At 39.2% G+C, this 27112-nt stretch overlaps 1 protein-coding gene across 4 annotated transcripts in view; it reads left to right on the top strand.

Annotated features, from left to right (window-relative positions):
* Positions 1-27112, top strand: part of LOC136825933 (sodium- and chloride-dependent glycine transporter 2-like) — a 55368-nt gene that overhangs the window by 19087 nt on the left and 9169 nt on the right. For all 4 annotated transcript variants that reach the window (XM_067082803.1, XM_067082807.1, XM_067082816.1 and 1 more), the window contains exons 5-7: positions 1802-2003; positions 2341-2534; positions 3669-3852. In XM_067082803.1, the coding sequence (XP_066938904.1) occupies positions 1802-2003; positions 2341-2534; positions 3669-3852 (580 nt within the window). The remainder of the gene's footprint in view (positions 1-1801; positions 2004-2340; positions 2535-3668; positions 3853-27112) is intronic.

The raw sequence follows: 27112 nt of genomic DNA, 5'->3' as shown, positions 1-27112 counted from the left end.
AACACACATAATAAATATATATATATATATATATATATATATATATATATATATATATATATATATATATATATATATATTATATATATATTAAATGTTGCGTGAGAGTAACACAAACACATCTGGATTCTTATTAGTTACATCGTTATAATGGTATTGTTGTTACGCTGCAGTTTTAGAAGGGATGCATTTTGAGGATAAATAACTTGATTGAGTAATTTAAGTCCTTCACCCTACTTGATTTTTTATGGCCATCTGTTTTAACACTTGATGCAACATCAATACCGTATTTTCTAATGTTCCCTTTTCTATATCCTCCTCGAAGCACTGAACTAGCCTATATGCTTCTCCTTGACCAAACACTTCCTACAGTCTTTCTACAAGAACAATTTTGAATAATCATTTCTCTTGGGAAATGTTATACCAAAACTTCACCTACATGTTTCTCTTTCCCCTTATTCCGCATACACTTTGCAGACAATTCTTCTAAACTTCATCTTTTCTTCAAATATTCAGCAACCATTTTTCGACACTTGGAGCATCACTTCATACATCCAACTTTGACAAACACACACTCTCTCTCTACCTCCATTGCTTCAATTATTCTACCATTCAAAACCTCTTTATTTCCGTTGCCTGTCATAGCTCACTTTGTCAAAGAATATACTTGTGGAAGGTAACCACTCCATATTTCTTGTTTCCAATTTGCCATCGTATTATCCTCACACAGACATTCATTTTTTTAACATTCTCTTCTCACAATCTGTTTCAAGTGCTTCCTTTTACCAGTTGGTCACAAACTTTGGAGACTAAGGGCAAGAAAGCTACCAAACTGAGCAATCTGACGACGTCTGCGGGTGCATTTGTGTTCAATTCAGTTACGTGGATTTATCCCAGCATTAGCACTTTGGGATGCAGCATTGTCTCTCGTAAATCAGTATAAACCAAGACCGACCTTACAAACTGAGCGTGAAAAACACTGAGCATGCGTCAAGATTGTTGCATTAATTCACCTACATGGATGGCAACTGAAACCAATAGCATTAAATTCACATACTTTAAACAAATACATACATTCAGTAAATACTGTACTTCCTGTATCAAACACAAACCTGATGACTACTAATCATGAGAAATAAATACAATACGTATATCCCATTAGTAGAATGGCATTATATATTTCTTTAAAGTATTCAAGATTTGCACTCGATAGTTTCCTCTTGTTCATTTAGACAGACGAATAATATAAACCGCTGTCATTACTTTTGTTCAAAAGAATTCATTAACGTACAATTATTTACCAAATGTATTGTGGTTACGGTATTCACTATAGAGATGGAGTCCCAGTAGTAGCGAACTGTGGTTGTGTCGAAGCAAAGGGAACACAATTTCCACTCTTGAATGCAGCCTCAAATATAAAATGGTGCCCAGAGAGTTGTTCTGATGCGAACAGGCATAGCATAATACTATATTAGAGTATGTAACACATATTAATAATAATGACAAATACTTGATAACAGGTCTAAAATGTGACACTGTCGTGTGACAAAGAAAAATGACAACAGACTCAGCAATTTGGGCTTCCTAGTATGGTTATTAAAAGACTTAAATTTAATTTGCCTTAAAAAATACCTACTTAACTAAAGGGTGAATCTCAGAAATTGTAAAACCTTATGATACAGGAAATATAGTCATTACTTTTGAAGACTGTAAATAATGTGGATGTTTATTGCCTTTATTGTCTGTTTTATGTAATTTAATAGACTTTTCCCTCTATTCTTATTACTATTTTCAAATCTAGAATGCTACTCGGAGGAAGAAGCCCTTATCTGCCGGAATAATTCACTCTTCTTCTACAACAAAACATGTCTGACGGTAGACCAATACTGCGGGGTTGCTAATCTCGGCGCTCATAACCTGACCCACTGTCACCATCCAACCGAGGGAGCTTTAGCAGCTAGTTCTGTTGTTTCCAAAATCTCTCCAAGCGAGGACTTCTTTTTGTGAGTGAGCCTTTGGAAAAGTGATAACAAAATGTAGGGAAAATGTACCAAACAGTTGATCGAAATCTTCAGATTCTTTTTTTCGGTGATATGATTTCATCACTTCCGGTTAACTTGATATCTTTTGCCAGTACTGGTTGCTTCTTTTGAGATGACATTTCTTTCTGCCTTTTTCTTTATTTACCTCCAATTGGATAGGAAAAAACCATTCTAATTGAACGAATGTCCCGTTGGATTTCCTGATCATTCATTTGCAGTATTTGAATAAAGAACTATGCATGCCTGCAAATGTATCTTATGTCCAGATTTCGAGTGACTTTTGCCCTGCGTCTTTCAGGAATCGTGTGCTAGGCGCCACAGGCAAGACCTGGGATGACCTCGGTGTCCTGCAGTGGGAGTTGGTGGGTTACCTGGCCCTCTCATGGGTCCTGGTCGGCGCCAGCCTCTTCAGGGGGATTAAGAGTCTCGGAAAAGTAGTTTACTTTACTGCTACTTTTCCATATGTCATTCTTATCGTCCTCTTTATCAGAGGTTAGTTTCTTCAGATTGAATACATTTTTCTCCAACTACTTTCAATTTTTTTAAAACTACAGCATATTATAATCGTTAATTAGACGTCACATCATACATCAATAAGTTTACTGACTGCTGAGAAATCTGAATCACTTCCATCATACAACTGGAATTTTTTTAAATATGCACATAATGAAAAAATAACAAATTAAAGATCAGAGGCTGTTCACTCTGACATGGCGGTTATAAAAAGTGGAAGACGAAATATAAATGCTGCAGACAAAACCCAACTAATAACAGTATCACACGAATACACAAAAACCGGGATATGTAAATATTATTCTGATTAACTTAATCCTTTATGAATTCATCAAAATAAGGCCTTACTTCCTATTCTCTGCAAATGTTACGACACTCAAATTAATGACGGCCCAATATTTTCCCTAATTTTTGAATACCACAGACGTTGAGTTGGAACAATTACATGAACAAAATCAATCAATCAATCTTTACCTCCTACGAGGTCGTTTTCGGTTCGTTTGCACATAAGAAATTCGAGCCAAATTGCACGGCGCTTAGTCACACACATTCATACATTTAACTAGCTTGTTTGTTTGTTAGAAGCATCACGTATTCAGTTCAGAACGAAGTGCTGTAAAAACTTGGACTAAAAGTGGTTTCTTGTGATTAGAACTGAAGAGCAATTGGGATCTCGTATCTTACGAGAATTGTTTTTATATTCATTTTATTTTTCTTAACTTCTGCTCAGTCTTGACGAACTTTCGATCTTTAAACGACCTTGATTTAGGTATGCATTTTTCTTCTACTACTAAGGCATTCAGGAGTCAACGAAGATTGTGTAAACTGTATTTCCCTTTACTAAGCATATGTTGCAATAGAAGGGCTTATAAAGCTCTGAATTTATCAAAACACTACACTTCTTCCTGTTTCCAGACATTCCACCGGACTCGAACGAGTTTACTGGAGGCTTTGAAGCACACAATTAGCGAACATACAAAATCCTTACTCTATCTTCTTCGTCTTCTTCAGGTCGAGCGTATGATTCCCGGAGACCCAATATTATGTACAAGGACTATTGCAGAATACCCTTGTATGTATATAAATAAGTAAAATGCATTCTGCTCTTCACAGGTATAACACTGGAAGGATCCTACAAAGGAATAGAATTCTACATTCTAAAATTCAACGTCACGAGGCTCAGGGAGGTGGAAGTGTGGGGCGATGCCGCAATACAAATATTCTATTCAGCTGGAGTATGTTTCGGAGGTCTCATTACATTGTCCTCCTACAACAAATTCAACGACAATTGTATGAGGTGAATACAGCTCTCATTTTTTCTTCAGATGCTATACTGCCTTCAAGTTGGCAAACTTTTGGGTGTAGGTATGTACTTACGTACGTACGTACGTATGTACCTGTATGTGTGTGTGTATATGTATGTGTACTTAGTATGTGTATATATATATATATATATATATATATATATATATATATATATATATATATATATATATATATATATATACATATATATATATATATATATATATATATATACATACATACATACATATATATATATATATATATATATATATATATATATATATATATATATATATATATATATATATATATAATCACTGTGAAAAACAGACAGTTCAGCACGTTTGTTAAAAGCAATTTGTGCTTCTGTTGGCATAGTCAGAGATTTCAGCACCCAGTAGTTGGGCGTCCCACGAAAAACTTCTTAAGAACTGGAAGGCTAGCATCTTGAACCACCCCTTCTAAATGGAAAAAGATGTATGGCAATAATGTTCTTTAATATAAAAGTAACATCTCAACAAAGCAACCTTTTTCCGTATATCAATATCCTTCACATTGGTAACGTCTAAATAAGATAACCGATGTGAAGGACGCTGATGTAAGGTGTAGAGATTTCTTTGTCGAGAACGGTCAATTTTTCTTGAGAAGAGAGTGAAACTTGTGTCTATACACTCAAAAATGAAAGTGATTTATTTGGTGTAAAACAGGTCACGGACATGAGTGCCTTACGTTTCCAGGTTCGCTTAGTCATTATACGAATTAAAAGTTTCAATGATTGTTGTCCTCTTTCGTTTCGCTTAGACGCACCTCTAGTGGTAAAAACGGAATAGTGGCGAAATACACTCAAACACCCATGTATATGTATATGTATGTCAATATATATATATGTATATATATATATATATATATATATATATATATATATATATATATATATATATATATATATATATGTATATGTGTGTGTGTGTGTGTGTGTGTGTGTGTGTTATATCTGTTACCTATAAGTGTTTTTGTGACTTCATATTTCTTTATCATTTGTTCATGAACCTACACACATACACACATATATATGTATGTATATATACAATATACACATGAAATATATCTATACACATATATATGCATGTGTATACAATATATATGATACATTTTATACATGCATATTATAAATATGTATAAAATGTATCCTATATATTGTATACATATGCATAAACACACAAACGTGGAACACACCCGGATATTTACTTATACCAACCTTCTATTAGACAGGAAAAGGAATCAAACCTATCTATAGTGTAATATCAAAGAATTTTTATTTATAGGTTTTGCAAGTGTCACATTCACTGAAAGATGATAAACCGTAAGACTTGCCGAGTTAGCTTCCTTTAAATACAGACTACTTTCTATTTCTACAAATTTGCAGAAGGCTCTACCAACACCGAGTTATATTCGTTTCCAAAAATTTTCAGGTTATACAGTTCTATCCATTTTATTCGACTAAACTCGGACTTCAGTCGCATTAGGAATGTCACTATTCATCTCAGTGACCCCGAAAACTATTGATTCTACACTAATATCGGTCATTTTGTGACATTTTATTTTTCACAACTTCTCACCCCCCCCCCTCCCACCCCTATCGGGGCTCAACTTGGACTTAGTCAGGAGTCACTGTTCATCTTGGCAACCTCGAAAACTATGGATTAGACACTAATATCAGTCGTTTTCAGTTATTTTTACATGTCACCCCCGTCCCACCCCCAGCCCCTTTGGTGCTAGTGATGTCTTACCCCCACAGTATTCTTTTCCAGACAGCAAATCATATTTATAACTAGTCTGGTTGAAATTGCTCCATACGTTTCAGAGTTATGCTGGAACATACACACATACATACAACCATTTTTATATATATAAATAGCTGATGTACCCAGCGTTGCATGGTAAAAACTCGAAGCGTAGAACACATCCAGAGCACATACTTCTTCCCTTCAGTAAGGCCCTGTTCACACACAGAGGTTGCATCCGCACGGTTCCGTCCATGAGGATGCTAAGTCAATGGCGGAGCACAGGGGTGTACATACACAACCGCACGGATTTGTTAACTGCTGTGGCATCCGCACTGAGTTCCCCTAGCTACCACATGGCATCCGCATGGTTCAAGATACTAGTGTTTCCTAGTGTCTGTTCATATGGACCACGCAGATTTGTCTGTGCCACACGTCAAGATCGAGACTAGTCACTTTGACACCGACATTTTCTTTGATGAAGTTGAAAAACGTCCAGCCATGTGGAACATGAGATCAGATGATTATGAAAAAATAGTTAAGAAAATGTGTTGGGAGGAACTACTTGAAATTATCTGCAATTCTGATAATAAAAACTATGAAAAAATCGTAGTAATCTACATTTTTAATAAAGTTCTTAAGGTTTATACTCTTTACATTATACTACAAATTGATCTCTTGCAGAGGCAGCGATATGCTTCCTCTCGGTACATTTCCTTCAGACAGGTTTATCAGCAGTGCCTGAAATAGCATATCTACACACCACCTATAAGTACAAAATTATGCAAAATGCTATATGCTTGTATCATATCCTCAACGAAAAGCATGGTAACATTGATAGGTCTGTGGAATATATGCCATTTCTCTCTCTCTCTCTCTCTCTCTCTCTCTCTCTCTCTCTCTCTCTCTCTCTATATATATATATAATATATATATATATATATATATATATATATATATATACATATATATATATATATATATATGTATATATAAAAATATAAATATATATATATATATATATATATATATATATATATATTTATATATATATATATAATATACATGATATATGAGTATCCAAATCAGAGAATATGAGCCCAGATTTTTCAATTTCAGAATGACAGAAAATAATTTGACTATTTACTTATGATGAATAAGGATGATAGTTCATCAAATAACAAAATGCAGTGTATTCATTTATATGTAATTATGAATACATACATCCACTACACAAATTTATATATATATATATATATATATATATATATATATATATATATATATATATATATATAGAAACATATACAATATATACATAGGTGTATATATATATATCATATATATATACATTATATATTTATGTATATCGTCTTCTTTTGACGTGCTTTTTTCCCATTTGTATGGGGTAAGCATGATGCCTTCTTTTTGAAGGACTTTGATTTGGCTTTTGGGGTAGACTTTGTAGTCTCGATCGGCTGCCCTGCCTGTCATTGCTTAGACCCCGGTAGCGTATGTACATGTACTGTATTGTAACAGTCACCAGCGGCCGTTCTCCCAGCAGCGAGGGGTCGTTGCGCGGTCAGGTCGACAATCGAGACATGTGAGGTGTCTGTTATGTTTTTAGAGGATGATGTAGTGGCTTTGTTTGTGTGTGTATTAGTCTGTAACACCCGTTTCTTTTAAGCAAACCTATCTGTTGATTACATACATAATCCCGGGGTGTCTACGGATAGCAAAGTGTCCACCTCTCCGACCAGTCGGCTGAGGATTTGAACCAGCCACAGACCTCTAAGAAGATATTTTTATTTTTATGTTTCCTGGTGCAGTGGTTCATATGACTCCACATTTGTGCTTTACTCTAAAAATGGCCTTTTGCTGATACCCAGGACACATAAAACACAAGCAAAAAGGAGTTGTACAAGGGCGGCTCTTTACTCAAGGAAGTGAGTGAAACACGTGGATACAAAAATAGTTATATTCTCATAAAACAGATCGAAATTAGCACTGAAAACCGTTAAATTTACTGCCGTAAGTCCCTCCAGAGGGGGGGAGCTTAGGAATGCAGGAACGGACCAAGGAATTCTGCTCGATAGTCTTTCTGAAACGTTTGGACCCAGGTTACAAATCTAATGCTGGAATTTAGTTGAATTACTGGGGTGCACTGAGCGCCCAAGGACTCCCCGAGGCTTTGTGACTCAGAGGAAAGAAGCAGTGAACACGTGGGCTGGGATTAAACCAGGACATCAGGGAATACAAAGTTATAGGCCCAGAGATTAATAAATGCTCAAGGGCGAGCGTAACGTGACTAGCAGCTCGTTTTGGGTACATTACCACATTTGTAGGGCGTAAGGCTGACATCGGCGTCCAGCGGCGTCTTCTGCCAGGGTTCACGTGTGGGCGTGGACAAAAGGTAGCCTCCCCTCACCAGGTATTTCTTCAAGTCGTAGATTGGGGCGAAAAAAAGCCCTTGGGATGATGAAAGGTACATTTGATGTCCGCTTGTGTTTGGGACTTGCAATCCCCACTTGCAGTCTGCTGTACGTGGTTGGAATTCAGAGCAAGGGCGGCGATGGGATCACATGGCGATGAGGAAAGGAAGTGGTGGGGCCAGGTCTGCACTTGACCTCGGCTTTAACTAGCGGCTGGTGTGTGGAAGGGCTTTCTCGCCCTGACCTTTTATTGCTTCTGGACTGGGGTGGGGGCGATGCCCTGACCCAGGTCACGCTTGCTATCTCAAAGAAAATGGTTTTTCTCCTTTCTGTACCAAAACGATGCAAAGCTTTTGTCCCAGGGCAACAATTATATTTTCTGGTTAAAACTAACCTGAACCAGTATTTTCACCGATCTCTCACAGGTTCAAACCAACATCGGCAGCAAAGGAAAAGCAGAGCGCTTTCATAATTGTGTTTTGGCGCAATCTTTACGGCTCTGGCAAGATGATATTCATATATATAAGCGGGTGCAAATATCGATAATATACAAAAAATGAGCGAAGAAAATGTTCGACTTTACTCTATCTTCTGCTTTGCTACAACTGTTACTTTACTTATTTGCAAAACTCTATGCCACACTAATCAATAACAAACTGAAGGTTTGGTGGGGGCAGAGGCAATTTAGAATATACAATAAAAGGACCCTTACTTGCACAATTAATTATACTATATAAATACTTATAAGTACTGTTTCTACCCACTCTTTGCTCGTTTTACTTTACTGGGATAATAAGGCGCTCAAAGAAAATAAACAAAGAATACTTATAAAGTTACAAATAACAACAACAAATAAAACATACTTCTGAGGATTTAAAAGGAAAACAAATGTAAATCATAATTACTTACTGCTATCCTGGAATTACAGGCATGCGATTAGTTGTACTGAAGAGGCAGCGTGCATATGACAATACACTGCTGGTATTAAAAATAGCCTGCTTTATTTTTTTAATAATGTTTTCTATTCTTCTTTTCCAATTTATTTTCCTGAATAACCGCCTCGACGAGCATAACTAATATTTCCAGCCATGCGCTATCAGAAGGGGCCAGAGTTGTTGAGCTGTGAGCCCATTGAGACCATTAAATGAGTTTTAATTAAGCTAACCAAGACAAGCTAAATTTTTACGTCTGCATCACTTTCAACTCCAGGTGTAAGTTATAAATAGAACAATCGCTCATGAATGGGAGGATAAACAAATGAGAAACTGGACACGGATAAAATTCTCCACATGGAAAATTAATTAACTAAATAAAATAAAAAACTACACTGAACAACAAGCATTCTGACTTCATACTGATTCATGAAAAATTGTGAATTAAAAAGGTAACATTAAAACTCGCAAGAGGCAACATCTTGTGACTCAAGATTCGTTAATTCTAAAAAAGATTAAATGAAAAAGTAAATAATAGGAGAAAATGAAAGTCTAACAGAAATTATTAATACCCCTTTTCCTCTTAATCTAACTTCCGTCGCCAACAGGCAGCGGTCATACTAACTCTCAGAAAAAGGGCTGGAAAAAGACAAAGTGAACCCCTTCAGGAAGAGCTGACACACGCCTGCCATGTGCCAAGGGCGGGCCTTAGCTTTGCCACTTCACTCTGTCTCTCTTACTTTCAAAATAAAATTATTAATCTTTTTCAAGGGGATGATATCCCATATATTAACCTCTCAACAACAGGATGGTTTACAAAAGTAATGAAGTCATAGCCATCCAAGGATAGGATAAATTCCAAAGGAAATGCTCTTGTCAAGATAGCGGAAAGGCCTTGACATCCTCTCCTGGATAAGGTGGCAAGACGTTCCAGAGATGAAGATGGTGGTATGCCAATGCAAGGGGGCCAGAATTTTTTCGGGGGCTCCTTGTTATTACCTGCGATCGCCCCACCGTGGTAACTCCATCCCCTTGAACCTCTCCTCCTTGGTTCGTTGTCCTTCAAGAATCGGAATTTTAGGCCAAATTCTTCAGGGAGTGCCATCTGGGTCAGCTCTGCGACAACCGACCCAGGAATTTTTGTTCGCCATCTCGGACATTACGACAGTTCGTTGATTAATGGGAGTTCAACTCGAGGAGGAATCACGAGCGGCAGACTCTTTGTCTGTCAGCAAATGCATGCAGTTTACGCTTAAGCATTTGCAATCCGTGCCTGGGGAGCCTACTTTTCAAGAATTACTTGTTACTGATAAAGGCAGGGGATAGGCGTGCTCATGGGCACTGACATTGTGTCATGGCGCTGGTAGCGATTATTAGTGGTCTCGTCTCTCTGGACGGATTCAAGACTGGCACTGCTCATTGCGCTTCAAGGGCACTGGCAGAAAGTTGAAGGACCGAGTTTCTCCTGAAGGAATCTGGCTGAGGCCTCGGCACTGCACAGGATGCCGTGCGGGCACTAATTCATATAATGGACAACAAATTGGGGAATTTGGACCCCGGAATGGTCGAGGTTACAAATGGGACGTAAGTCTTGGCCCAGGAACGTCATAGTCTCCTTAATGTGGACCTTCGGAAGCGACTCTGGCTCAAGGTCGGGAGACCTCATTTGGACTAGGGAGGATCATTTTAAAATGTTAATGCCCTCAATGGTTTGAGACAACTCGGTCTATTATAGCTCCAGAGGGAACTTTGTCTTTCCTCAGCTGTTTATTTTCAATGCCAGAGTCGTCAAATGCCTTGACCTGGCGTGCTGAGTGTCTCTTCTCGAGGAGGTGCCAAATATATGGGATATTTCTGTTGGGAATAAATTGTTCCGTTACTTCCATGGCAGCTCTGGGTACTTAACAGACTTATTATTTCTAACAATTTTGAGTATGAGGAAAGTGGTTAAGCCTTGCAGTGAACAAGGTTTAGCTAAAATGCTCCCGACTGTACCGACAGTAGGCGAGAACTTTATTAGTGGGAATCCAGGAGAAAAACAAATGGTTGTTTACTTTGGCATTGCAAGACGGCATGCCTGATCTTTTTCAGAACCTGTAATTGCATTCAACTTCTAAATGATTGTCCATTCTTGGAGGGCACCCACTTCTAGGCGGGTTGTAATTTTCGCTTCAGATAAAAAAATTGGGGTGATGGGTGTCCCATAGAAGATGGGAGACATTGCTATTCCACTAAAAGTTGCTTCTTCTGGAAAATGCGTAGCAGGCCGGCAGGGTGTAAAGAAAAAGTTCAAGTTCTTTATCTGTATTTGTTCATTGCCTCGTTGTCCTCGTGTACCCCCGGACTCGAACCATTTGGCCGGCGCACGCTCGGACTGTCTGGCCCAGTCTGCCCATAAATGATTACTTCCCTTCATTGCCCTGTAGCGTTCCTCCAGCGTTCAGTGGTTATTGAATGCTCTTAGCGATAGTCTAACCTGACCTCCAATTTTCTGCTCCTCTGGCATTGGGAGGCCAGTTCTGTGATTGCAATAGGGCCTTCCTCCAGGAACTTGCCCAACACCAGGGAGGTTCAGCTGCACTCAGGGCAGGCCTTTAAAACTGTCTCGGCACTGTCAGGCCACCCCTCAGGCTCGGCCTCAAGTCCACTTTGGCATACAAAGGCGATAGCCTGGCTTTAGGCACTCATCCCTGGGGGTTAGGTGGTTGTAAATAAGGCCACTCTGTTTCCTGCTTTTGAAGTTCATGGGAAGTGCTTGTCCTTTCTTCCCTAAGGATTTTTTTTCTCCTATGGCCAGTCTTTCTGCATCACCGTTCCTGTCTCTATCTTCATATCTCTCCTAAGCCAGCCTGTCACCCTCTGCTGCTCGTTCTCTGCCTGTCTTTCTCTTCTCTCGTTTCTCCTGAGCCTGTCTTTCTGCTTCTTCTTTCTCTCCTGAGCCTGTTCGTTCTGCCTTGAATCCATCTCTCCTGTATCCACTTCTTAGTTCTCTCCCGGAAGGCCAGGTTTCTTTAGGACATGATAGAACTTGAATGGCTCTGCTGAGATCGACATTTTCAGGTGAGAGGACGCTGGTAACACTAAATTTAATTTCCCAGATTCTGTGTACTAATCTTGAACCCCTTTTTCAAGGACGTATGATTGGTCTCCCGGTTTTACCGGGCAGTAAGCTGATTACGAGGGAATTAATTTGGTCTCCCAATTTAGCAAAAGGCGGGCTTATTAGATGATTGGTCTCGATTCATCCGGAGCGGGCTATTGGTCTCCAATGATTGGTCTCGACAAAATGGGCTGACTTGGGACAAAGTTGCGATATATTGGTCTCCGATTTACACGTGGAGAGGCAGGCTGATTGGGGACGATGAATTATAGATATTGGTCTCACGGTTTACCGGTGAACAGGTTTGATTTGGGGACGATGATTGGAATATATATTGGTCTCGAATACCCGACAAAACGGGTTTATCTGGGACGATAAATTAGCATATGTTTTGGTCTCGATTTACCCGGACAGGCGGGCTGATTAGGTAAAAATTAGCAAAATGGTCTCGGTTTACGACAAGCGGGCTGACTTAGGGGACGATTGAATCGCGAAAAGGTCCCGATATTAGTTCAGGTGCCTACAATTTTCATTTGGGGCGATGAAACAACGCTTGGTCTGTGGTTTGGTCAACATTGGCGGGCTGATTGGGAGCCGATTTTTTTTGATTGGTCTCGATTTGGGGACTTTTTTATGACAAATCATTTTGGTCTCCCAATTTCATCAGGACAAAGGCGGGCTGAGAGGGGGATAAAGACTGATAGTCTCGGTTTGACCGTTCTGGCTGATTGGGGACGACCATGCAATGCAGGCGGGCTTTTGGGGACTAGATTAGGAATATCTGGGTCTCTCTTTCTCGACAAGGCGGGCTGATTGGGGCGATGAATTGAAAAATGAGTGGTCTCGGTTTACCCGACAAACGGGTTGATTGGGGACTAGATTGGAATATAGCGTGATTGGTCTCGATTTACCGATGGGCGGGCTGATTATAGGACGATATAATAACAATGTTTTGGTCTCCCGATTTACCAACAAAAACGGGTTATTGGGGGCGATGAATTAGCGATGATTGGTCTCGACTTATAGCGGGCTGATTGGGGACGATTGGTGCTGTGATGGGTCTATAAGGTACGAGGCGGGCTTGCTCTGGGACTATAATGGATATATATATTAGGTTTATAATTACCCGACAATGGGTTTATATATAGGACTGATATTGAAAATGAATTGGTCTCACCAAATTGGACCTATACATTAGCGGGTTGTGGGGACAAGAATAGAATATATCTCTACGGGAATTCTTTATTTCCAACGTCTGATAATAAAAAGCTAGTTTTACTGACTTATGGGAAAGTGTTAAATTCTCAAGGGCAATTAGGTGGGTTGCCATCCAAATTCAATAAATATAATACCTTTTACACAACCGTAGTAAAAGCACAAATAAACACAAAAAAAACAAACAATAAGAAAAAACAAAAAATGTCAGACCAAAATAATGCAAAACAATTTTGGTAAGAGCAGAACAAATCATAAAACAAATGTTTAACATTCCTAACTGGGCTAGGATAATGGGTCGTTTCAAGGCCGTAATGTTTATCTTAACCCGTCTGTTTAATAAATAATGATTCCAGGACTTCCCGGCTGGGGTTCGTAAACATTAGTTGTTGACCTTTTTTCGATGGCGTTCCTATCAATATATGTTTTACAAATTTTCGCTCTTTTCTAAAGTGCTTGAATGCTCCGGGTAAAATGGAGTCAGCGATGCTAATCTTAATTTCGATGAGGAGTCGATTCTGATTTCTCGCGCCTATCTAAGGATTCGGTTTGAAATCACAGCGTTTCCACAGGAGGAAGTATACTTATATACCATGTTAGAGGTCAATAAGGTTTAATTGAATTGTATCTGCAAGCCCGCGTGCAAAGTGGCTTTTAAAGCTAAATTTAGATTAATCTCCTCGTTTTCCTCTGACATGCGCCCTACTATAAAAAATCTTCCTAGGACTACTCGTTTTCTGGTGTTTTCGCTAAATGTATTTTTACTTACAAGTATTTCCTTGGCCTATTGATTCTGGCAATTTTTAAGGTTTTTAATCTGTCTATTTATCCAGCTTAGCTGATGCTAATAGTGCTGATTTCACAAGTGCAACACAAACAACAAGGGGGAGGGGATGCAATCATTACGAGAATCACTGGCCAGGTCGCCATTTTTATATGTTTCCTGGTGCAGGTGGATCTTATGATCCCACATTTATTACTTTTACTCGAAAATGGCCTTGTAAGATACCCAGGACATATAAAAACAAACAAATAAGTGGTACGGAGCAGGGCTCTTTCTCAAAGGGAAGTCACGTAAAATGCTATGGATATAAAAATAGTTATATTCTGATATACACAGTCAATAGGAAAATATAACTGAAATATATATATATATACTATAGGAAGTCCTGTAAGGGAGCTTGGGAATGCCGGGAAACGGACCAGGATAATTCTGCTACGATCATCTTTCTGAAGCGATATTTGGACCCGTTACACATCTAATGCTGGAATTTAGGGATATGAATTACTATGTGCTCTGAGGCGCCAAGGACTTCCCATAGGCGTTACTTGTGACTCAGAGCAAGGGAGGCTGTGAACACGTGGGCCTATATTGAACCAAGGAGCATCAGGGACACAAAGTTATAGGCCAAGAGATTAATAAATGCACAAGGGCTAAGTAATCGTGACTAAGCAACTCGTTTTGGGTATTACCACATTTGTAGGCTGACGCAGGGATGACAGAGCATCTTCTGCCCGAGGAAACACGTGTGGGAGCGTGGACAAATGGTAGCCTCCCTCTCCAGGTATTTCTTCAGAGTCGTAGATTGGGGTGGAAAAGGCGCCCTTGGGATGATGAAAATATATATTTAGTGTCAGCTCGCGTTTGGAAGACAAATCCCCCTTGCAGTCTTCTAAGGCCACGTGGAATGTAACACGGGGGCATACAGAGCGGCAGATGGGATCCACGTGGCGGCGAAGGGGAATATATACGAGCGGTCTGCACTCATGACCCAGATTGGCATATCAAAAAACGGGCGGTGTGAATACAGGCCAGTTTAGTCCGAGCGTTTCTCGCCTGACCCTTTTATGGATGCTTCTGGACTGGGGTAGGGGGCGATATATATATATATATGCTTCCTATACCATATGTACAATGGTATTTTAGCCATATATTATACAGTAAAGATTAAATATACAAAGCGTCCATATACTGGTCCCCAACAATTACACTATTTTATTTGCCTGAACCCTTTATTTAGTGTAGTAGGTTCAAATTATTTTATGGTCAATCTGGAACTAAACCAAGAATCTGGGCTCACATTCTGCTCACAGTGTTTAGATAGCCTGAACATATCTTTGCAGTTATTTCCTCCACTTCATATGTAATCTGAATACAATACGTATATATATATATATATATATATGTATATATATATATATATATATAATAATCCCCAATGTTTATCGACTTATATATTTTCTCCCCAGTTATATGAAATGAGAAAGCTAAAAACTTATTACCAATTGACCGACTTCGGAAATAAAATTTATTTTTGTTCCATACACGATTGAAAGGTGTTTTCCACAAAGATAAAGGGAATCCGCCAAATGGGGTATTTTGGACGAGGACTCAGTTGGGGAAAATTCGCTGAGCAGTTCAGCTGCCAGATATCATTAATGTTGCCTCAGGTTCCAACTTCTTTCGACTTGTGTGGTTAGTGGGCAGCAAGGTTATCATTTCAAATTGGAAGAACCTGGGTCTGATCCTGATGTGAGTCGCGTCCAAAATATACAAATACAGACTGACTCATATATCAACTAAATTGGGATATTAGCTGATATATAGTTTATAATACATTGAGCAAATATATAAAAAAAACATTTATTGATGTACTGTTATAAATTGATGTGATAAATAGTCATAATATACTTATTTGCTATACCGCGGTCATACATATGTTGCTGGAGTGATTCATCCCACCTCCTGGGACCAGGAATGGATCTGTGACATTACCTCACCAGTAACGGCCGACTGGGTTAGTGTCCCAGACATTTGTTTTCGCTGGCTCGACCAACAACGGGACAGTTGACTTATTATCAACTAAAAAAAAAAGTTTTGGTTCATAACATATATGAAAATATATTATTTCGAGGTTGATAATTATATTAAAGGACGTTTGTAATTTTCTGATTATTTTAGTTATAATCATATCGGTATATATATAAATAATATATCAAGTGAAAAATTCTCGGTCCATTCATTATTATATGGCCGACATTTCCAAATGCATAATTCCTTTTGGTTCGACAGGCAAATTGATTATAGAAGATTATATATTTATATAATCCAGATTCTCGTGGCCTTATTAACGTAATAAAATAATATCACATGAGTAGGATACATCCGTCGCTATATAAATAAATAGTTTGGTGCTTTCAAACATTGATATCAACTAAAAATTCCAAAAATATTAATTGAAAAATATATTTAATTTTTAATTGCTGTGTTATCATATTAAACTTTACTTCTCCAGGATTGTATATGAATCAGCACCCAGATATGATACAATATTTATATTCATATATATAGATAATATATATATATATATATATATATATATATCTATATATAAATAAAACATATATATATATATATATATATATATATATATATATATATATTCATTGATATATATATTGTTAAACAATATGCTAGCTACAAACTGTTCTCTCTTTCCTGCTTTGGGTTGGCTTGAACCTTTGAAGGTCAGGGTATAGGGGCTAAGAGAATATATTAGTTTGGGGACAGTAAACTGGCTTTGCACTGTTTTCTTTAGGTACATGAAATAAGATCGTTTTCTATGATGACATCCGACCCAGGTCAGGACATCGCCTTCATACCCCTGTCCAGAAGCAATAAAGGTCAGGGCCAGGACAGCTCTGTTCTCAATATAAATCCAGTGGCCCGAAGATTTCCAGTCTAGTCATCTCCCTGCCCTGAGGAAGACATTTCTCCACGTGGATCCCATTTTCTGTGCCCCGTGTTCCATTCCACGTGGCCTTAGAAGACTGGCATTTAGCATATCAAACACGAGCTGATCATTAAACGATGGCCTTTTCATCATCCCAAGGGCTTTCCGCCCAATAAGTGATAAATGAAGAAATACCAAGGGAGGCCCTTTTGTCCACCCATTCGTGGAGCTCGGCAGAAGACCCATCAGTAGCGCCCAAGAAATGTGGTAATGTACACAAAACGAGTTGCTGTGTGTTTTATTTAGCCCTTTTGCATTTATTAATTTCTGGGCCTATAACTTTCCGTTCCTGATATTCGTTGGTTCAAGCCAGGCCCACGTGTTACAATCTTTCCTCTGAGTCAAAGTAACGCCTCAGGAGTCCTTGGTGCCTTTTTACACCCCCGAGTAATTCAATCCCCAAATTCCAGCATTAGATGTGTAATGGGTCCAAATATCATTTCCCAAATACCTGTAGCATTTATCCTTGGTCCGTGTTATGGTATAAGCTCCCTTAGGGGAGGACTTCATACAGTAATTTATATATATGTTTCAGTTAATTTTCCTTTGACCTTGTATGCTATCAAATATAACTATTTTTATATCCTATGTTTACTTCCCCTAGTGAAGTCCCTCCGCTCCGTGTACTATCTTTTTACATTTAGTTTTATATGTCCGTTATCTTACATAGGCCATTTTCGAGTAAAGTAATAATTGTAGTATAATGTATGCAAAGGGAAACATATAAAAATGGCGACCTGACCAGTGATTCTCGTAATGATTGCATTCCTCTCTTCCCCTTTGTTGTTTGTGTTATTTCTAGAAATCAGTACAATATAACCAGATAAAGCTGGATAGTGATTATATAACCTTTGAAAGCCAGCTTAACAGGCCATATATATAAATGACCTCTAGTTTATTTAGCGTAGGGACCTTTTTAAGTGAAAATATGACTAGTCCTAGGAATTTTTTTATAGTAAATATGTCCGAGGAAACGAGAGTAATTTCTGTAAACTTAGCTTTGGAAGCCTTGCACGCCGTTTGCATGTATTCAATTAGGTTATATAGGTGATAAATCATTAAAGGAATAGTATATTCCTCCTGTAAAACTTTTTTGATTTCAAACTTTACAATCTGTAAATATATTTTTCTAGTAGACCTCGTCGACAACCACGTGTTCGAAACTCAGATTAGCATTATACGCATTTTAAACACATCGTTTTAGAAATATTAACGTGGAGCGAATATTTATACGCCCAGGATGTTTAAAGGGTCAACAACCGTTATCATCCATGTTCATTTCGGGGAAGTCCCGGGTTTAATAGTTACGCTGTTCATTCATTTGGCGCAGATGCCTTGACCGTCCATTCCATATTCAGTTAAAAAAATATTGTTTGTTTGATTTGCTTCGTTCTAAGCCATTGTTTTAATATTGGGGGGGTCTGGCATAAGGGTGTTCTGTATTGTTCTGCTTTTTTGTGTTTAAAATGCTTTTTAACTACGACAAGTGTTGCCTATCTTTTGTGAATGTGGGATGGCCACCCACCTAATTTATTGAGAATTACCTTCTCCCATAAGAGTAAAACTAGCGCCCTCGCTGATCAGTGTCGTGATGTGCGAATAAATGAAAATGGCGTTATATTAATTCTTGTATAACAAAAATCCCTATCGTCTCAAATTCAGACTAATTTATTTTCAATTCAGCAAGTTATGAGCCCGTTTACGGTAATTGGGAGAATTAAATATTCCCAAAGTAAAATAAGCCCGTTTTTCATATCATGTCACTAAAATTAAAATTCAAATCCAATTTTTTTAATTCATCGTCCCCAATCAGCCCTCTTGTCGTTACTTAGGAGACCAATTTTGCTAATTCATCGTCCCCAATCAGCCCACTTCGTCGGTAACCGGGAGACCAATCATTGCTAAGATTCGTCCCCAATCAGCCCGTTTTATGGTAAATAAGATTTTTAATCATCGCTAATTCATATTTCGTTAAATCAGCAATCATTGACTAATTCATCGTACTTGGTAAATTCAAAAGGATGGTGCATTAATTAATATCGTCCCCAATCCGACCCGCCCTTCGTCGGTAAACCTGGAGACCAAACCTTTATCGTCCCCAATCAGCCTGTTTTCGTCGGTAAAATCGGGAGACCAAATCATTGCTAATTCACTGTAAAGTGCCCGCTTCGTCGGTAAAACCTGGGAGACAATCATTGCTAATTCATCGTGGGCAATCAGCCCGCTTCGTCGTTAAATGGGAGACCAATCATTGCTAATTATCGTCCTTAATCAGCCCATTTTGTCGGTAATCGGAGACTCAATCGGCTGCCCTAAATTCATCGTCCCCAATAACCTGCTTCGTCGTGCAACCGAGACCAATCAGTGCTAATTCATCGTTCCCAATCAGGAGAGCTCCGTCGGTAAATCAGAACCAATCATTGACTAATTCATCGTCCCCAATCAGCCGCCTGTCGGTAAACCCAGAGACAATCATTTGCTAATTCATCCCCCAATCAGCCCATTTCATCGGTAAATCAGACCAATCATTAAAATTATCGCCCCACTCAGCCCGCCGTCGGTAACCTCGGAGCTCCTATCATCGTCGACCTTCGTCGGTAACTCAACCAATCTTCTATTCAGCCCTGGGAAATTAATTCGTAGATCTAGTCCTCTGGTTGCCGTCCCCAAGGGCCCGATTTTATTAAGGTCAGGAGACCAGATTGCTAAGGATTTTGGATTGCTCCGTCAGATTCAATGTTTTTTTCATACTTCCTGTTACAAGAGTCAATCTAAGAGACTCTGGTAATTAATTTGGATGCATACAGCCAATAAGCACAAAATGTCGACAGGCAACAGGAGGGATTTCTTCTTTAAGGCAGGAACGGAAGCAGAACTAGCCTAATTTCAGGGAGAGATAATTAGAAGCAGAAAGAAGGAAGGATGGAGCCAGAAGTTCTAAACAGAGAGGCTGGCTCCATGAGACGGAACTTTCAAACAGGAACGTAAAGCAGAAAGTTCAGGCTCAGGAGAAACCAGAAAAGAGAGTTTTCCTCTTACAAGCAGCGTGTGATTTCCATGAACTCGCAATGCTCTGCAACAGAGTGGCTCTTCGCCACCTTCCCCCAAGGGGAATGAGTGTCTTCAGCCAGGCTATCGCCTGCGCCAAAGTGGGAGAAGGCCAGGCGGAGTGTGGCTGGAGCGGCGCGAGGTTAGTTTTAAAGGCCTGCCCCTGAGTGCATGTAATCCAACTCTGTTTGGTGTTGGGCCAGTTTCCTTGGAGAAAGGAGTTTGATTGCCTACAAGCCCTCCCGCCAGGAACAGGAAAATTGGGAGGTCGTAATGCCAGACTTTGCCCCACATTCGAGTTAACCCTGAACGCTGGAGATTTGCGCTTTAACTGGTAGTGAAGGAGCCAATCAAACCTCTGCAGACTTTTAAACAAGTAAAGAGCTAACAAATATGCCTGAAAATGGTTCGAGTCCGTGGGGTTAACCCTCAAAATGCTCATTAACAGAATAAAAATAGAGAACTTTCTACTCTGTTTTCGGCCCTCGCCAGCACTCGCCGAGAAGAGCCAACTTTTGGTGTGATTGCCTTTGTATCGCCGACTCATAGATGGGACACTCATCACGTACTCAGGAGAAGCTCCTCAGCGCAAAATTAAGGTCACCTGCCTGATACCCAGAAGCCCCTTTAGAAAATGGAACAATCACAGAAGATAAAGTGCTGGTTCTGTAAAAGATCGGGCATCAGTGGCATGCCGCAGTAATCCACCCGTGTACTTTCTAAGGACAGCCCCTAATAAGTCGCCTGACTCTGCTGGTTTAGTAAGATCCATTCAGCCAAACCTTTTTGCACGGGCTGCAAGGTTTGGGACTGGGCCCTCTTCCTCATGGGGAAAAATGCCTAGAATAATAAGGCAAAACTCGTTTGACCAGTCGAGGAGCATATTTTTACCCCGAGTCCTTAGGGTCCTGCAGAGGTCCCATCTAGCTATGTTCTCGAGGTAAAACTCAACACGCCACATAAAAGGCATTTCCACTCTGGCCTTGGCAAATTTCTCATGGAGGGACAAAGTTCCCCTATGGAGCTATTTACCGACTGGTTTCGTCACCATTGAGGGCATTAACAATTTTAAATGATCCTCCCTATGTTCAACTGGGTCACCCGATAGAGCCAGGACTTTTCGTCTAACGAACAGAGTAAAACACATTCAGGAGACCTTGTTTCTTCCTGCGCCAAGACTTAAATATGCATTCCCTCTTTGCCACTACCATTTTGGGGTCCCCATCCCCCAATAAATCATCTAATACTGAGCCTTCCAGTGCGCAACATTTTCAGTCCCGTTGGGATTCAGCCAATCTCCTGACAGGAGAATCTCCCTTCAGCTCCTCTGCCCAGTGCCCCCTTCGGCGCACTGGAGTGCCAGTCTCCGTTCCTCTGTCCAGTGACAAACCACCACTACATTTTTTTATTTCCATATAAAGTCTTGTATCAGTTACTGAGCTGGTCAGAGGAAATCAAGTCGACCGTGCCTTTCGGCTGTCCCCTCTGCTCGCCGCCGAAGATTCCAGGTCTCATGATTCTGCCCTCCCCTTCCTGGGCGAACAACTCTAGCGATGAGAGGGTTAATGTCCGAATGGCAGAACAAGTCTTCCTGCCATCAGGTATGTCGCAGCTTTCAGCAGGCATTTTCTGCCCCTCTTTGTTTGTCGGGCCCTCCGATTCCCCGGCCAAATAAACGGTCCAAGGTCTTGAGATTAATAATTACACTTTGAAGATTTACTAATCCACAAAGGAGCGCCAGCTCTTTCTGGCCCCTGTGCAATCCTGGGCATAGGGCCCCTTCTTCATCTTTGAAATCTTGGCACCTTTCATCCAGTAGAGGATGCAAGGCCCGCTATCTTCTTCCTTTCCTTTGGAATTTCTATCCTCATCCTTTTCTATCGATCTTTCCTTCACACTTTTCCTTACTTACCAAATTCGGCAGTTGATATATGGGATATAATCCCCTTTTGAAATGTATAAATCATTTTTATTTTGAAGCAGTAAGAGATGAGAGTGTCCTGGGAAGTGGACACCCTTACGTCTAATTCCTTTGGCCTCATTTAAACCAAGACCTGTGTGGTTTCCATCTTCCTGAAGTAACGCACAAATTTGGGTTTCTTTTTCCCCGCCCTTGGGGAGAGTCTCTCTGACCGTCGTCTGTTGGCGACGGGAAGTTTGATAAAGAAGTAAATCATAAATACCTCACTGCTGTTATGGCTCCCTTTTCTACGAGTATTATTTACTTTTGCATTTTAATCACCTTTTTTACGAATCTTGAGTCACAAGACTCCTGGCTGCAATTTTTAACGTTGCCTTTTTAATCAGCACATTTCAATGGTGTAGCCTTTAGTAGGAAGTAATATCCTTCGTTGTTGTTCTGTGTAGTTGGCCTTTTTTTCATTTTTTTTTTTTGAGTTATTCTGGTGGAGAATGTTAGCCCTGACCTTTCCCTCATTTGTTTATCCTCCCATTTATGGGGATCGAGTAGTAATTAAGCTTGTTTGTTTGTAAGCTGCAGACGCAAAAATTTAGAGGCATTTTTTTAGGATGAGTAATTTAAAAATGAGGAGCTAAGTTTGCCTCACAGCTGTCTTCTTGTCCCTTCAATTGCATGTTCGGATGGAAATATTAGTTATGTTTCGTGAGAGAGCTTGTGGAACAATTGAGGTCGATTGAAAGAAGAATTGAATTTTTATTACAATTTTGGGCAAGGTATTTAATATGATGTATGGTAAGCCACCTCTTCAAGGCACAACTCAATAGCATGCCTGTTCTTCCAGGATAGCATTGGGAATCAGTGGGTTTACATTTGTTTCCTTTTAAATGTTGCCTTGTATGTTTTATTTTGTTGTTGTTATTTTAAATGAAGTGTTCTTTGTTTATTTTCTTTGAGCTGTTATTACCCCAGTAAAGTAAATCGAATAAAGAATTTAGAAACAAGTACTTAGGAAGTATTTGAGCAATAATTCAATTTGCAAATAATTCGACCCTTTTGGATTGTATATTCTAAATTACACTCTGCTCTAAAGTAAAAAAGTTTGTTATTGATTAGTGTGGCATCAGAGTTTTAGTCAAATAAAGTAAAGTAAAGGTTGTAGCAAAGCAAAAGACAGAATAAAGTTTAACGTTTTCTTCTTGCTCATTTTTGCCTGTTGTCAATTTTCGCAACCCGTTTACCAGGTCCATATTATCTTGCCAGGGAGCTGTAAAGCAAAGCGCCAAAAATACGCTGGAAACTCTTCTCCTTCCCTGCTTTGGGTTGGTTTGAGATGCTTGAAGGTCGTATTAGGGCTCAGAGAAAATATCTACTTTGGGGACAGTAATCTGGCTTTGCACTGTTTTCTTTGGTACAGGGAAATAAGATCGTTTTCTATGATTATCCGCGTCACGGCGACCTGGGTCAGGACATCGACCCCCGTACCCTGTCCAGAAGCAATAAAAGGTCAGGGCCAGGACATCATTTCTTTCTCACACGCGGTCGCTAGTTTAAGCCAGCAAGTCCGTCTTGGGCCGTTGCCCTGCCTTCCTTTTCTCGCCGCCACGTGGAGCCATCGCCCCTTTGTGCGTGTTCCATTCACGTGGCCTTAGGAAGACCGCAAGGGGATTGCAAGTCTCCCAAACGCGAGCTGACATTAAATGTCGGCCTTTTCATCATCCCAAGGGCGCCCTTCTCCGCCCCAATCTACGACTGAAGAAATACTTTGGAGAGGGAGGCTAACTTTTATTCACGCCTCACACGTGGTTCTCGGCAGAAGACGTCGTCATCCCTGGGTGCCCCTACAAATGTGGTAGTGTACCCAAAACGAGTTGCTAGTCACGATTACTTAGCCCTTTGCATTTATTAATTTCTGGGCCTATAACTTTGTGTTCCCTGATATTCTTTGGTTCAAGCCAGGCCCACGTGTTCACAGCTTCTTTCCTCTGAGTCACAAGTAACGCTCGGGGAGTCCTTGGCACCTTCAGTGCACTCGAGTAATTCAATCCCCAATTTCCAGCATTAGATGTGTAACGGGTCCAAATATCGTTTCAGAAAGACGCCTGTAGCAGAACTTATCCTTGGTCCGTGTTCCTGGCATTCCCAAGCTCCCCCTTAGGGAGGACTTCTACGGCAGTAATTTACCGCATTTTCAGTTAATTTCCCCTTTGACCTTGTGTGCTATCAAATATAACTATTTTTGTATCCACGTGTTTCACGACTTCCCAGTGAAGAGCCCTCCGCTCCGTGTACTTCTTTTTTTTTGTTTGTGTTTTATATGTCCTGGGTATCTTACGCGTCATTTCTCGAGTAAGTAATAATTGTGGAGTCATAAGATCCAATTGGCACCAGGAAACATATAAAAATATATATATATATATATATATATATATATATATATATATATATAATTATTTGCAGTATAGTAATAGTAGCACTTAAAGCTGGTTCAGATGACTGAGTTGGTTAACAGCAACATACATACATAATATATACTGTGTATATATATATATATATATATATATATATATAATATATATATATATATATATATATATATATATATATATATATATATATATATATATATATATATACAGTATATATTATGTATGTATGTTAGTTGTTAACCAGCCTAGTCGTTCAAGTTAAACTAAGTTATACTTATTATACTGTAAATGAATATATATGTGTTATATATATATATATATATATATATATATATATATATATATATATATATATATATATATATATATATATATATATATATATATATATGTATACTGTAAATGACCTCAAAGAGGCGAAACAAAGGAGTACAAGGTCTTTTACCTATACAAACTGCATACAAAAAGATATTAAAGAGAATTACTTTAAAAAAATGAAAAAAGAGGGGGTATCTTGCTTTAGCTCTCAGGCAAGAGTTTGTTTTGATACATGATTAAAGGAGGAAATGAAACAGACAGCGGTAAGAAGACTATACTCATTTTGTTTCTCTTACAAAAAATTCCCTTCAAAAATCTTGTGCAGAAGTGAATCAAAGGCATATTAACCAAGCCTTAAAATAATTTTAATTTTTAGGGTGTATAATGCACTATAATAATTTTAGAAATAATATCATTACATGTTGCTGCTATACTACTCCAGGACCAGTCAATGCAGGTGTATGTAATGGGCATTATTCTTTTGACCACCTCTAACCCTATATTTATGTGGATTTATTCTGACATTTAATTCCCCGCTCGCATGGCCTACATAAAATGAATCACGGTCCGTGGGTGAGATATGTGAGCTATGTTTTTTTTCCGGATTGTATTTAAAAAATTTTTTTTTTTTTTTTTTTTTTGGTGGTGCATACTAAAATATACTGCTTTGATGGAAATGAAACCGATGACGCAGGGAAAACCAAGGCATTCTTAGATAATCCTTTCTCCCTGTCACCTCTGCTATAGCATGCTTTCAGTTCTGCTGGCTTATTTGTAGTACACATATCTAAAATTAGCCGAATAACACAGCTCCATGCCTATTTTTGTATTAATAAGCAGTGAAAAAACTGGTACAAAATAAATTAAACGATGATTATATATATATACGTATATATATATATATATAATATATATGACCGAGTTCGGTCATATAAGGGTTCTACCAATACAAATGAAACGTGTAGGATACAATTAACACCTAATATATTATCATTAAAATTACATAGGGCCCTGTAGCTAATGTTATGTTACATTAATTTATGCAATTATGGCCGGGGGTTACTCTAAGGAAGTACGCGTCGCCCACCACAGTCACCTGCGCCCATCGCCCGTCCACACTGGACTGAGGGGACAACTTTTTACACGGAACCTGCACTCGGGGTCCTCAGACCTACGTCTTCAATGATTGGCTCCTACGTTCAAAAAAATGCCAATAGGAACATCGTGTATGGACACCTTTTGTAGCACTTAAGCCAAGCCGTCAATTGTTGTACGGTACCTTGGAAGCCAGCGGCATTTGTCCATTATACCCTAATCACAAAGGCTCACAGACGGCGAGCTAGCAGGTTTTCCGTTAAATGTCTCATCATAAATCACTACATCAATCAGTTTACCAGCCCGCCCCTTAAAGTTCTGCGTCTCGCAGAACTCACGACACTACTTTTTTCTTTCTCTTTATATATATTATATATATATATATATATATATATATATATATATATATATATATATATATTTCTGTTATTTGCACATTATCATCACTTTCCTCCCTCCGATAGCCAGGCAGTCCAGGAAAAGGTGGTACTGGTTTACTCAGGTGCCACATCAATATATCTTCTTTGACGGGATGCATGTGTTAGGTGGCACTCGCCTTGAACACCGGTTTTAATATGCTGGATCACTGCGGTGTCGTTTTTAAACTCTTTCACACGTTAAGGTCCCAGTAGGCGGGATCGAGTTTGTTTCCTCGATTGAAGCCTTTTCAAATAGATTCTGTCCCTTATTTGTATGTTCGATGTTTGCGTGCAGAACCGCTGATCATATTTTGTCTGAAATTTTTCACTGGCCCTCAACAAAAGCCTTTACGTTGTCTGGAACACGCTTCAGGTCAGGTTACAGAACATCACCCAGTATTGTTCGATGCTATATAAGGGCAAGCTCTAGGGTCCTTGATCACAGTATATGGCAAAAGAGCTGTTATACGCCGTGTTAAGCGCAAGTTCCGCCATTGGCAACATCTCTACCCACTGATTCGGACTGTCCGCTACTAAATATTTCAAAATATTTGTTACTTCTCTATTATGAGATTCGACTAATCCATTGGCTGAAGGCCGGTAAGAGACTATCGCGAAATGCTCTACGTTCAACACTTTTATTAGGTCTTTTATTACTTTGTTGATGAATTCACGTCCATTGTCACTGATTAACGTACCGGGACAGAAGAACTTCACTATGAATGAATTAAAGACTCTGGCAACCAATACCGCTGGTTTATCCAC

Source organism: Macrobrachium rosenbergii, chromosome 3, assembly GCF_040412425.1.
Source record: "Macrobrachium rosenbergii isolate ZJJX-2024 chromosome 3, ASM4041242v1, whole genome shotgun sequence".
NCBI classification, from domain to species: Eukaryota; Metazoa; Arthropoda; class Malacostraca; order Decapoda; family Palaemonidae; genus Macrobrachium; species Macrobrachium rosenbergii.
This window is presented reverse-complemented; position numbering and strand designations above follow the sequence as displayed.